The sequence below is a fragment of the Thamnophis elegans genome, chromosome 1 (genome assembly GCF_009769535.1).
Source record: "Thamnophis elegans isolate rThaEle1 chromosome 1, rThaEle1.pri, whole genome shotgun sequence".
NCBI lineage: Eukaryota > Metazoa > Chordata > Lepidosauria > Squamata > Colubridae > Thamnophis > Thamnophis elegans.
Window position 1 is genome coordinate 74,676,147 of NC_045541.1, and position 14,019 is coordinate 74,690,165.

General features: G+C 43.8%; 1 protein-coding gene across 1 annotated transcript in view; it reads left to right on the top strand.

The window, feature by feature from the left end:
- The window catches only part of LOC116511088 (SITS-binding protein-like), a 31,319-nt gene extending 25,485 nt beyond the window's left edge, over positions 1-5,834 (top strand). Inside the window, 2 exon segments of the mRNA XM_032220895.1 lie at positions 2,128-2,307; positions 5,661-5,834. Of these exon segments, the coding sequence (XP_032076786.1) occupies positions 2,128-2,307; positions 5,661-5,834 (354 nt within the window).
- Positions 5,835-14,019: the final 8,185 nt, after the last annotated feature.

Sequence of the window (14,019 nt, forward strand, 5' to 3'; positions counted from 1 at the left end):
CAGAGAGTGCTGTAAAGTACTGTGGGACAGTATATAAGTCTAAAATGCTATTGCTATTGTCATCAAATTAGCCCAGATTTCCAGAAGCCTTGCAAGCATTGCTAAGGATGCAGAGGGTGGTGTTCCATTCCTATCAGAGGTGGAATCTCTGCATAGGGGCCTCATTCCTCTTAGTCCTTTAACATTTTATTCTGTTGATCATCTTTGCCTACCTGCCTACCACACTTGGAATTCTTCCCCACTGCAATTATTTCCCATCTTGTTCCTTTTAAAAAACTTCTGGAAGCCCTTCCCTTCCTTTTCCTCTCCTCTCCTCTCCTCTCCTCCCTCCCTCCCTTTTCCTTTCCTTTCCTTTCCTTCCATTCCCTTCCCTCCCTCTTTCTCTGTTGGCTTACCCTCTTTTCAGAACTAGGCTTTTATCAGCTGACTTAACACAAGTTGCTTTTCTATCATTTTCTTCTCTTGAGGTGTCTCATTAGATTATATTTCAGGAGGCATGTGCAGCTACTGCCGCCACTGGTAACAATGGTAAAGCATGACCATGTTCAGTTCAGGAAATTTCCATCAGTGACTAATTATGATGAGAAGCTAAATCAACTGATGAAATAGCAAGAAGTCCATATTTTCTGACTAATTCTATATCTATACAATACAATACAATACAATACAATACAATACAATACAATACAATACAATACAATAGCAGAATTGGAAGGGACCTTGGAGGTATTCTGTCCAACCCCCTGCCTAGGCAGGAAACCCTATACCATTTCAGACAAATGGCTATCCAACATCTTCTTAAAGACTTCCAGTGTTGGGGCATTCACAACTTCTGGAGGCAAGTTGTTCCACTGATTAATTGTTCTAACTGTCAGGAAATTTCTCCTCAGTTCTAAGTTGCTTCTCTCCTTGATTAGTTTCCACCCATAGCTTCTTGTTCTGCCCTCAGGTGCTTTGGAGAATAGTTTGACTCCCTCTTCTTTGTGGCAACCCCTGAGATATTGGAACACTGCTATCATGTCTCCCCTAGTCCTTCTTTTCATTAAACTAGACATACCCAGTTCCTTCAATCGTTCTTCATATGTTTTAGTCTCCAGTCCCCTAATCATCTTTGTTACTCTTCTCTGCACTCTTTCTAGAGTTTCCACATCTTTTTACATTGTGGCGACCAAAACTGAATGCAGTATTCCAAGTGTGGCCTTACCAAAGCATTATAAAGTGATATTAACACTTCACGTGATTTTGATTCTATCCCTCTGTTTATGCAGCCTAGAACTGTGTTGGCTTTTTTGGCAGCTGCACACTGCTGGCTCATATTTAAATGGTTATCCACTAGGACTCCAAGATCCCTTTCACAGTTACTACTATTGAGCAAGGTACCACCTATACTGTACCTGTGCATTTTATTTTTCTTGCCTATAGAACCTTACTTTTTTCACCATTGAATTTCATTTTGTTAGATAGTGCCAAGATCCTTCTGTATCTTAAGCCTGTCTTCTGGAGTGTTGGCTCTTCCTGCCAGCTTGGTGTAATCTGCAAATTTGATGAGTTTCCCATTTATTCCCTCATCCAAATCATTGATGAAGATGTTGAAGAGTACTGGGCCTAAAACAGAGCCTTGGGGTACTCCACTGCATACTTCCCTCCATGTAGATGCAATTCCATTGAGGAGTACACATTGAGTGTGGTTGGTCAGCCAGTTATGAATCCATCTGTTGGTGATGCTGTCTAACCCACATTTTCTACTTTATCTAGTAGTAGGTTATGGTCTACTTTATCAAATGCCTTGCTGAAGTCCAAGTAAATTATATTGACGGCATTCCACTGGTCCACTATTTTGTCATTTTGTCAAAGAATGCAATAAGATTAGTCTGGCATGATCTGTTTTTGACAAACCCATGTTGGCTTTTGGCTATTACTTTGTTACTTCTAGGTGTTCACTAATTTGTTGCTTGATTATCTTTTCCAGAATCTTCCCTGGTATTGAGAATCTTCCATGATATCTATTCAGTGAAGTGTTTGCAAATAATGCTTGTTGTACCTACTACTCATTACTAAGACATATTTTAAAACAACCTTATCTTTGTTTTGATTTTTTTAAAAGCTATTGTCCTTCCTTTCTTACAGGTGTTGAACCTCACCAGGTATTATATTCAGAGACACCAGAATTTTGTGGTTCCACTCATTGAGAAATACAGCAAGGAATGGCTATCTAGGGGGCATCCAATTTTTCGACCCACCTGGTGGCTCAGCCCCACTGAACCAGCTGCCTTTATCGTCGATGACCAGTTTCTCATAGGCGAGGAGGTAAGACATGGATTCTTTCCTAACATATTTTAAGTCAGCTCCGAAGGGCTGACTAACAATTTTTTACATGCATATTAGAATACCTGAAAATGTCAGCTCCCTAAGGCTCTTGGAAATCTCTCTCCAGTTAAGAAAAAAAAACCCTGAGTGCATCACAGTATCACTTCTGCAAATACTTTAAAAATACTGTACAGCACATCAGCAAAAATGTATTTATTAACACTGACACTGTCAAAACATAATCCACCCTTCCCCAACCTGATGGTCACTCCCATCAAAATGCTGATGATAACCATGAAAAGGTAAGACTGACACATTGGGAAGGTACTCAGTTGAAGAAAAAAATTGAAGACTTCTGCAATGATAGTTCTCTTTCATCAGCCTTTGGGAATTAATCTACTAGAATGTCAATCAGTCAATGGAAGTCAACCAGTGTGCATTACATGCTTGGGGCTATTTGTTAAAGGAGGGTGGTTTGTTTCTTTAAAGGCCTTTTGAAAAGCTGTCACAAATATTAGCATGGCCTGCTTGAACAGTGTGCATAGAATACTGTGTTTGCTTCATTTTAAAACAGATAATAGGAAAGGAAGGCTGGGAGAGAAAGTAAAAAAGAAGTAGAAGAATAGATTCGTAATTTAAGAAAGACATGATAGAGATTTAGAATTTCTTTTGGTTAGTGATACATCAGCAATATATTAGATCTAGTCTATTTCCATACAGCCTCTCATCAAATGCCTTTCCAAGCAATTTACAATAAATTTACGAAATACTTATATAAAAGGCATACAATACCAGTTTTTTTACTACAGAGTTGGTGGGGGAGAGGAAACATTATCCAACATCCATGCATGGAAGGCTTGGTTAAACAAGTAGTTCTTCAAAAGTTACTTACAGAATGCAATGCCAAATGCATCCTGGGGTTCATATGCACCCCCAGAAAGAAAGCTGCTCATGGGAAAATGCAAAATGGTTTTCTGCCAGAGTTGACACATCCAGCTAGACTTAGATGGTTGTAGAGATCGCCCATAACAGAAACGATAGTCTACCAATACTCCAAGTTGTTCATGTCTTCATATGCTTTAGGAGAGTGGTGAAAGCTAAAAGAATTTGCCACCGGGTCTGTGGGTGTGGCTTGGTGGTGGTGGGTCATGTGACTGGGTGGGTATGGCCAACTTTTTTCACTTTTTAAAGCATTCCCCCCCCCTACCTATTCGCCCAAACTGGCAGGAAAAACAATGCTTTAAAAAGTGGGGGGGATGTTCCGATGATCGTGTGGCTCACAGCTGATCCGCACAGTCATTAGAACCTCTTTTTTTTACTTTTTAAAGCATTTTTTTACTACCTACTTGCTGGAACCAGTAATAAAAAATGTCACAGCACAGCTGATTGTCACGGAATCTTTTTTCCCCACTTTTTAAAGCATTTTATTATTAATGGTTTGGGCGAACCTTAGCATTTTTTGCTACTGGTTCTAGCAAACCAGTCAGAACCGGTAGCATTTCACCACTGCTTTAGGAACTAATTAGCAGCAGTGCAAATTGCTTTCACATAGACAGCTAAGAGCTTTGCTCTGCTCTGCAATCTGGCCACTACATTCTGCACCAACTGCAGCTTTCAGATAAAGTTCTACATAGAATGCCTTAGAGTAATCAGCTCATCCATTTTTCCTTGAAGGGAAGCACATTGTAAAATTTAACTTTTTATCTCAGTCATCATGGGTAATTCCAATGTCACTTCCTTAAGTCAAAGCAAGGAAGGAACAGAGCTGATATTCTAGAAAGATGGGCTGGAGGCTGTTGGGATTAATCGTTCCCATTTCCGTCTGTCCAAACTTTATGAATTAAATATGGGTTTATTTGTTGCAGTGTCTTCATTCTGACTTAAGTTTATTGGCCACATGAAATACCATTCTAATCAAACTTTTGCCTGGAGTGGCATTAAAAAAAATACAAAAATTTTCCTTCCCATGCAGTCCCTTTCTACTCCCCATTTTATATTGCTGAATTTCTATCATTGCCCTATTTGGATAGAGGATTCACTAGAATGATTGTGAATGAAGTGACATTTTCCACAGACCAAAAACAGCTCAGCAACATTGTTTCATGGAAGAACATCAGGAAAACAATTATCTAAAGCATTGTAGGTGGAAATGGAGCTTTGGTATATAATATATGGATATGAACTTACATGGTGTTCCCTTGCTGTAGGTGGAGTCCTTTAATTGTAGACAGATACAAGTACGGGATCTAAAGCACCTTTCCAGGTTCATGTCTAAGTGATCTATATTTCAGGGACTTTCCATGTAGCAGTATTTTAGATCAAGATTTTGTTGCTCTTGTTCCTCTCTTCTTTTTCTCATGTGCCTTCTGCTACAGAACTGCAGGAAAAATGATCACCCACCTCTTAGTTTTTGCACAGCACTCTTGTTTACAATGTATATTTCTATGAGATATTTTGGACCATAATAATCCCAACTATTTCAAACTTTGATTGCCAACATGATTAAGATAATTGTGTGTTATGTCATATCATTAATTAGCATTAACAGGCATCTGGGAAGAGATGAGAGAATAATTAATGCTTTAATTACTTTTTTAGTTAAAGTTCAAATACAGCCAATGTGTAATTAAATTTTGAAGCATTATTTGCTGATTATGATTAATCTAAAAAAATTAATTACTGCTGTATCGAGGCAACAAGACATTGATCTTTCATATATTTTGCTGTAATACTGCTACATGGCAGGATCTCTAGTATTGTCTTTATCCCTGTTAAGAAAATCTTTATCATAGCATTACCGTATCTTTTGGATTTTTGCAGCCTAGATCTTGTAGTTTCTTTATAATTTTGGATTTGATAAGCACTTGAAGTGCTGTGGTGTATAATAATACCTACTTAAATTTGTGGTGTTGTTTTAAAAATCAGTGCCTCATGACAAACCTTTAAATAAACATTTTTGCTCTAATTCTTTAAATCATCTGGTTATTACATATTAAAAATAAGAAGAAGCAGGTGTTTTGTCTCTCTCTGGATTCCTTTCCTTGAAACTGCTGCTTTAGATAAATGAAAAATTCCAATATGTTAAAATATATCATCACAAAATAGAAATAATTAAATTGCAATTATAAGTCTTAAATATTTTATACATAAAGTGACAATTGGAATTACAGATGCAGGATTTAAAAATGTCTCTTAGTGTGTGTCTGGGCAACTTTGTGATGTGCCTAGAACTGGTTTGATCAAATAATTGTGGACAAGTTTCAAGTTTCATATCTTCTGTGTTAAGACCAACTGTATTTATACACATTTTGTCTCTCAGATATTATTAATGAGATTATCTTTGTTAAATGCAGGTTCTTGTTGCTCCAGTAACAGAACAAGGGCAATTCCAGAGGGACATCTACCTACCTAGAGAAGGACAGAAATGGATGGATACCAACACTGCCCAGATGTTTGATGGGGGAACCTTCCTCAGGAATTATTCAGTGCCTCTTGTGGATGTGGCTGTTTTTATTAAAATGTCCTAGACTCTAGAATTTCTTTGATTTCAGGGCACTTATCCATGCTGCAGAGAAGAACTGCCAACAGAACTTATTTGGCTAACTGGAAGTTTCTTGCAGCTACCAGCCAGAAATGCAATTTTCCAAAAAGTATGTATGCGTGGTGTGTGTATGTGTATTCATTTGTATCATTTAAGTTTTAAAAGACAATAGAGAAACCTCTGTCTATTACTATTACTATTTTGAAACCCCAGTTACTGGTTTTCATGGTGTAAGAGACATTTTGTTAATTGGGGAGAGATTATGCGTGATCATTGTTATGCCAATCCTCATTACTTCCCACTATCCCTAAAGGTCAGGAATGAACTTGATCTTTATTTTTTAAAAATAGGGTAGTAAAATAAGAGGAACCTAAAGCTTTCCACGGTACTGGAAATTGGTAAGCATAATTTCTAGGAGTCAAGCATTCTGAACTGTTTATAGTTTATTTGCCTGCGTATAAGCAGGCAAAATGATTTTTCATTTTAACAATCCAGCCTTATTTTACAGGTTATTTTTATATAAATTTTATTACAAGTTTTAGAGAGAAGATTAAAAAACTATCAAAAAACATTAAGATAATGGAAAAAAGGAAAAGAAAGAAAGGACAAAGGTGCAAAAAGAAAAAAAAAGATATAGAAAGAAGCTTCCAGTTTTCTTCTGTAGCAAATATTATTACTCTTTTTGGTTATAAAAAGCTTTCCTTTTTCTATTACCTAATATTTTCTAATTATCAAAAAGTTTGAGCAGGGGTTAGATGTTTCATGCAGAAAGCCTATAAGGGGTTTCCAGTCAGCAGCAAATGTAGATGTTCTCTTTTCTATGAGTAAAAAGGGAATTTAGCCACCTCTGCAAATTCCATCATCTTCAGCCATTCCTCCATTGTGAGTAGTGCTGAACTTTTCCATTTTTGAGCATGTAATAATTTTACTACAGTTATCATATACAAAGTCCCCAAAGTAACTTTTTTTTGAGCTGTTTAATCATTGTAGCAAAAGAAAAGTGTTTGGTTTCAATTGACTATTTTACAGAATAGACAATATTTGCAAGATGGATAGGATGGAGCTATTGAATTAAACTGGTTATAAAGAATGCTCAACTTTTCTTGTTTACCTGACCAACCTAGTTTAAAAATTAATTGAACCAAAAATTATTTTAAGCTTTGTGAATGAAGATACTTAAACCATTATCTGTCTATTCCATCCATCCATTTTACATTTTATTTGTCTCATTTATGCCCACTGCAATTGATCAGAAAGAACATTGGTCCTGAACGTTTCTTTTTGCAGCAAAGGTGGGAGGGGCTACAACAGGGTTAAGTCACAGCCTGATTGGTCCAGAGACTGAGGGAATTTTCTTAAAGTCACCATCCTTCCCTATTGGCTCCCAGTTTTCTCAAGGTCAAATGGAAGAACTGTAATCTTATGTAAGGCAATAACCGGAAACACATACAAACCATACATCCCCCCCCCCGACCACCCCTCACCGGGCTTATCTGAACTACCTAGGGTGGGATTTAGCCCCTCTCACCTTTGCTGCAGAAAAGAAACATTCAGGTAAAGACCAACGTTCTTGTTCCTGCAGTTCGGTGGGAGGGGCTACAACAGGGACATACCCAAGCTAAGTCCCTGGGTGGGATGAAGACCCCGGGGGAGGGGAGGTCGCCACCTGCTGAAGGACACGGTGCCCGAAAGACGCGTCTGCCAAGGCAAAATGGTCCAAATGGTAGTATCAAATAAAGGGTGTTGGGGAGGCCCAGGTGGCTGCCCTACAGATATCCTCCAGAGGGGCCCTAGTGGCCCACACGGCCGTGGTAGTGGCACTGCAGGTGGAATGGGCCATGATCCCTTGGGGAGGGGCCTTACCCAAGGCTAAGTAGGCCTCACTGATAGCTTATCTCAACCATCTATCAATGGTGGCAGATGAAACCCTAGCACCCAGTGTGCTGGGATGAAAGGATAGAAAGAGAGCCTCTGACCAGCGGAAAAGGGATGTCTGCCTAAAGTAGATACGCAAGGCACATCGTACATCCAGCCAGTGCCATAGATGCTCCCTCTTGTGAGAAGAAGATGGGCAGAAATTGGGAAGTATGATTTCCTGTGAACTATGAAACAGAGTGTTGACCTTCAGGATGAAGGTAGGGTCTAATCTAAGGATGACTCTGTCCTGGTGGAATTGGCAAAGGTCATCCCTGGATGACAAAGCTCCCAACTCTGATATGCGTCAAGCCAAGGTGACTGTGACGAGAAAAACTACCTTCAAAGTGAGAATCTGAGGTGAACAGTCCTCAGAGGCTCGAAAGTGGCACCCATGAGGGCCCTGAGTACGGTAGAAAAGTCCCATGTCGGAAAACGATGTACGGGGGGTGGACGCAAGTTTGCCGCCCCTTTGAGGAACTGTTTAACTAATGGAATCTGGGACAAGGAAAAACGACCATCCCCTGCCAGGACGGAGGAGAGGGCTGCCACCTGTCTACGTAAGATGTTATGGGAAAGGCCGAAATCCAGGCCGTGTTGGAGAAACTCTAGGACCTGGGCAACAGATGCATGGACAGGGGAGAGATGAAGTTTCTCGCACCAGGAGGTGAACACCGACCACGTGGAATTATATATCCATGTGGTCGATGGTTGTCTGGCCGCTCCAATGGTGGAAATAACCTTAGCTGAGAGGTGAGCCCCCCTTAGGAGGCGCCGCTCAAGTGCCAGGTGGTCAGTTGGAGCCACTGGGGCTCTTAATGCATTAGGACCCCCTGGCACAGGGTGATCTCCTCATAGGGAATCCTCCACGGGGGAGAAATGGACAGCAACTGGAGGTCTGCAAACCAAGGCTGCCTCGGCCAATATGGGTCTACTAAGACGATGTGTGCCCTCTCTAATATTACCTTTCTCAGGGTCCTTTGGATCAGGGGAAGGGGGGAAAGGCATAAAGGAGCCCCGGAGGCCAAGGGCTTCTGAGTGCATCCGTTCCCTCCACATTGCGTGCTGGGAAGCGGGAGAAGAGTCGGGGCAGTTGTGTATTGCTTGGACTCATGAACAGATCCACCAGCGGGTGGCCAAAGCATTGGCAAATCTCATGGAAAAGTTCTGGAAGCAGTTGACACTCCCCGTGATTGACTGTTGCCTGACTCAGCTAGTTGGCCTGATGATTGGCAATGCCCGAGATGTGGTCTGAAGAAATCGAGGCCAGGTTCCTTTCTGCCCAGAGGCCGAGCCTCTGAGCCTCCAGCCAGACATCTGGAATGGGTCCCCCCTTGTTTATTTATGTGCACCTTTGTGGCCATGTTGTCCCTCAAGAGGAGGACATGTTGGTAGGCAATGGATGACCGGAAATATAAGAGAGCAAGGCAAGCTGCTTTCAGCTCCAGCCAGTTGATATTGTGGTGAAGATCCAATTTTGTCCAATGACCCTGTGCAATTCTGGAGTCCATCAGGGCCCCTCAGCCATAAAGGCTTGCGTCTGTGGTGATGGTAATGCGATCTGGTTCCCAGATGTTGGAACCGTGAAGTAGTGCCAGAGATAACCACCACCTCAGGGACCAGTGGAGGTGTGGGGGCAGTCTGATCAGACGTAAAGAGTTGCTCATGTGATGACGTTGGTAGGGGATGAGCAACCACTGCAGTGTTCTAGAGTGGAGCGGTGCCCAGGGAACTATTCCTATGCACGACACCATCTTGCCCAGGAGGCGGGCCAATGTCAGGATGGAAACTGACCTACTTGTACGGACCTGTCGCGTCATGGACTGGAGACTGTGGAGTCGCTGCTGAGAGAGTCGAACAAGTCCTGCTACAGAGTCTATCACTGTTCCTAGATGTTGGATTCTTGTTGAGGGAGAAAGGTGGCTTTTTGGAAAGTTGACTGAGAACCCCAGGGAATGGAGAGTTCGAATGGTCAGCTGCAGTTCGTGTACCGCTTGAGTGTGGGAATGGGTCAGAAGGAGCACATCGTTCAGGTAACAGTGGAGTCTCACCGGATGGGATCGTAGGTGAGCCGCCAGAACCTATGTGAACATGCACGGGGCGTAGGCTAGACCGAATGGGAGTGTCCTGTACTGGAAGTGACATCCCTTGTGGGAGAAGCGGAGGAATCTGCGGTGAGCTGGCAGTATGGGAATGTGAAGGTATGCCTCTGTCAAATCTATGGAGGCCATGAAGTCACCTCATCGAATTCCCAGAAGGATAGACTTGAGGGATGCCATCTTGAAGCGCCTGTAGACCAGGTAGGAATTCAGGCGCTTCAGATCCAGAATTGTCCTGCAACCCCCCGAGCTCTTCGGGACCATGTACAGGTTGGAGTACAGGCCTAAGCCATACTCTTGTCCTGGAACGGGTTCCACCGCTCGGATGTCTAGCAGATGTTTGATGGCTAGGTCCATGAGATGGCAGCGTTCCGGATCCTGAGATGGGGAAAAGGTCCTGAAGAGTGTCAGGCGGAGGAAGAGAAACTCCAGTTGGAGGCCATACCTCCAAGCGTCAGATGTTATCTGATCCCACTGATCTGCGAAGGATGCCAGGCAGCTGCCTATGGGTTGACTCGGATTGGAGTCCTTTCCCTCTGTGGAAAGGGTGGCCACCCCCCCCTGAAAAGGGCGCTTGGACTGTCCCTGAAATCTACCCCTATCCTGGTAGAAGGGTCGCTGGCCTTGTCTGTCATACCTGTAGGGGGGGGTAGTGTTGCTGTCTGAAGTCAGGCTCAGGGGGCCTGTACAAAGAAGGTCTCCTGTAAAAAGAGGAACGAATGTCCTGCTTCTGGGAATTAGAAGGGAGAACCTTCTTCTTATACTTGTTTTCCACAAGGATTGGTTCAAGTGAGTCCCCGAAAAGGTTCAGAACGGTAAAAGGAGCAGCAGCCAACCCCCACTTAGACTTGTCTATTTGCCAATTGCAAAGCCACAAGAGGCACCTAGAAGTGAAGTGACCCACGCTCTGGATGCAAACTTGATGGAATCTAGGGTAGCATCTGCCGAAAACTGGGTTTTGCCAGGTCCTGATGGACCCATTCATCTTGGATTGGGATGCGATCCTGCAACTGGTGCAGCCACATGACCGTTGTCCGGTTAAAGTAGGAAGCAGCAGCTGCTGACTTAATCGCCCAGGCGGAAGCTATAAAATTTTTGCATAAGGTGAACTCCACTCGCTTATCCTTGTGTTTTAGTTTATCTGCTACACCACTGGAGACAACAGTGGAGGCGCTGGCTAAACAATCTAGGGAAAATAGGAGGAGAAGGGGAGGCCACCTGCCTGCCATGTCTGGCTGGGGAGATGGAAGGGAACAAAGGACTAAAACCCCTGGGAAGAGAGGGAGAGGGGAGAGGAATGGGCCTCACTGGAGACCTGGATCTGTCTGGAGAAGTGGGTCAAACATGGTGAGTCTCTCAGCCCTGGCCACTCTCTTCTCCAAAGCCTTCTCTCTGCGGAGCTCATCTCTCACTGTGGCTCTAGAGGGGCACTGATCCGCAGATGGCTTAGACGTCATCGCCCTAGGCTTCAACCTGGCCTGGCCTTCCTCTCTCTCCTCCATGTTGTTCCCTTCAGGGGCCTGCGCCGCCCCGGTACTTGTAGAGGCCATTCCTCACTCACGTGGCTTGTCGGCTTGGAAGTCGAACCAGAGTCCTTTCGGCCTTGATATGCAGTCGTGCTGCCGGTCAGAAGGGCTCCTGCCATCTTGGAGACTGATCGCGATGCAGGCCTTGCCCTTGTGGAGGTTGGCGCCACGAGGTCACTCCAAAATGGCCACCGTGCCACGTGGCAAAACAGAGATAGCGGCCACCCAGTAAGTTGACTCTGAGGTGGAAGCCTCTTGGCAAATCAATTATTAGCTCTGCTCCAAATTGCTTTGGCCGCATGGCCACGCTTCTGCACAGGCTTCCGAAGCACTCTTAGGAGTCGTGTTTGGCGAGGCTAGAATGATGTGCCCAATTTCCTCCACCGCGGCAAGCTGTTAAGGTGTGGTGGCTTTAGGGCGCGTCTGGGATAATCCCGGCAATGCAGCTCGTGTTCCATTGCCTACCTCATCGTCTTAAAGCCTCTAAGAATCTGGGCTGCGAATGGGCGCTTGTCACCCTTGCACGCCCAGGAGTCGGACAAGCCCCTTCGGCCCAGAGGCAAGGACCGGGAGCCCTTCCTCCTTATGAGACTGACTAGCAGACTCGATGGCCAGCAGTCTGATAATTTAGGAATTTTGAGTATCCAATTAATCAAATCAAAACAACAATTATTAGTATCTCAAGGAGCCAAAAAACAGTGCTTGGACCAGGAGACTGAGAGGAAACTGGAAGCCAATAGGGAAGGATGGTGACTTTAAGAAAATTCCCTCAGTCTCTGGACCAATCAGGCTGTGACTTAACTCTGTTGTAGCCCCTCCCGCTGAGCTGCAGGAAAAGCTTGGCACTTTACAACAACTAAGAGCAAATAAACACCAGGCGCTCAGAATTAAAACATCCACAGCAAGACTCAAATAAACATTAAGAACCATTAATCTACGAGCATAAAATAAATCAAACAATCATAGATGCTCTGTTATCCATCAGGATCTGCAGGTTCTTCCAGGTGGGTCATATCCTTAGGAGGAGTTGCTTTTCAAAGTGGCCTGCTGCCAAGAAACTAAAGACTTTACAGCTAACAACCAGCATTTTGAATTGTAGCCAGAAGCTCATAGGAAGTTTCTGCAGAGTCCAGAGCATAGATGTAATAGCAATAGCAGTAGACTTATATACCGCTTCATAGGCCTTTCAGGCCTCTCTAAGCGGTTTACAGAGAGTCAGCATATTGCCCCCAACAATCTGGGTCCTCATTTTACCCACCTCGGAAGGATGGAAGGCTGAGTCAACCCTGAGCCGGTGAGATTTGAACCGCTGACCTGCTGATCTAGCAGTAGCCTGCAGTGCTGCATTTAACCACTGCGCCACCTTGGCTCTTCCAATTAATCAAATCAAAACAACAATTGGCAACAATTACCAATTGTCATGGTAACTGAGCTGCTGCCTTTTGGATTAAATGGAGCTTCTCAGCATCTAGCAACATTGCTGGTTCCAATGTCTCCCCTGGGTGCCAGCATCAAAATCATAGTGCAGATGGTGATAAAATCTGCAACTCCTCTCAGTTACACCATTACTGTGAGCTCCAGTTCTTCTGCAGTGAAGCTTCAACCCTCCTGAGATCTCCCTTGTCAAGTATCCTAGCTTTTACATTTGTCATTATGCCAATAATGGTAACCCACCTTAAAGGCAGCTGCAGCTCCACCAAACAGTAGAGATGAGCAAATTGACTTATTTGCTATTGTTGTCACCATATCTGCCAGATGAGACAATTTAGTAATCAGATTTTTTCAGTGCTCCTATGCCAATTACAACTAAATTCTTCCAGTTCTCACCTAAGCTTCCCGGGTTGCAGATCTGGGTCCATCCAAGCCAATATTGTACAGCCACCATTGAGTTCCAAGAGACTAGATCCAGCACCACTCCAACAGGGGTGGGTTTCTCGCCCCATTCCAACCGGTTCGGTTGGAATGGGGCCGGCGGCGTCCTTGTGCACGTGCGCAGCGCACGCATGCGTACTAGCGTCTGTGCGATGCTCCAGCTGCTCCTGGAGGATCGCGCAGGCGCTGTATGCGTCCTGTGCATGCGTGGAAGCGCAGAACTTGTCAAAACTGGGTAAGGAACGTGGGCGGGCGGGTGCGCCCTTCGCCGTTCCCGGAAGTTACTTACTTCCGGGTTCGCCGACCAACCGGTTCGCGGGGACCGCCGCGAACTGGTTGAAACCCACCCCTGCACTCCAAGCACCCATTTGTGTCTACCAGCCATCTTTCTTACCAGGGTTTCCAAGCCAAATTCACAGAAGAGACCCTTTAAAGCAGCTATGACCAAATACCATCTTAAACCCAGATACACATATAAATACATACACAACACCTATCTACCCTCCATTTGTAAAATCAATTCAATAATATCTTAAGGCATGTGTATACTATGACCACAGAGAAACAAATAAGGCATCACATTAAAACCCACAACATAGATAATACAGAAAACCAGCTACCCTTTCTGTACCCGATAGCACATTGAAAGCATTTCAAATGAGAAATTTTAAAAATTTAGACAGAAAGTGGTAACGCTCCCCAAATTGGCCAGGATACTTGTTCTCCAGTTGATTGACAAACTTAGGTATTAAATATATCA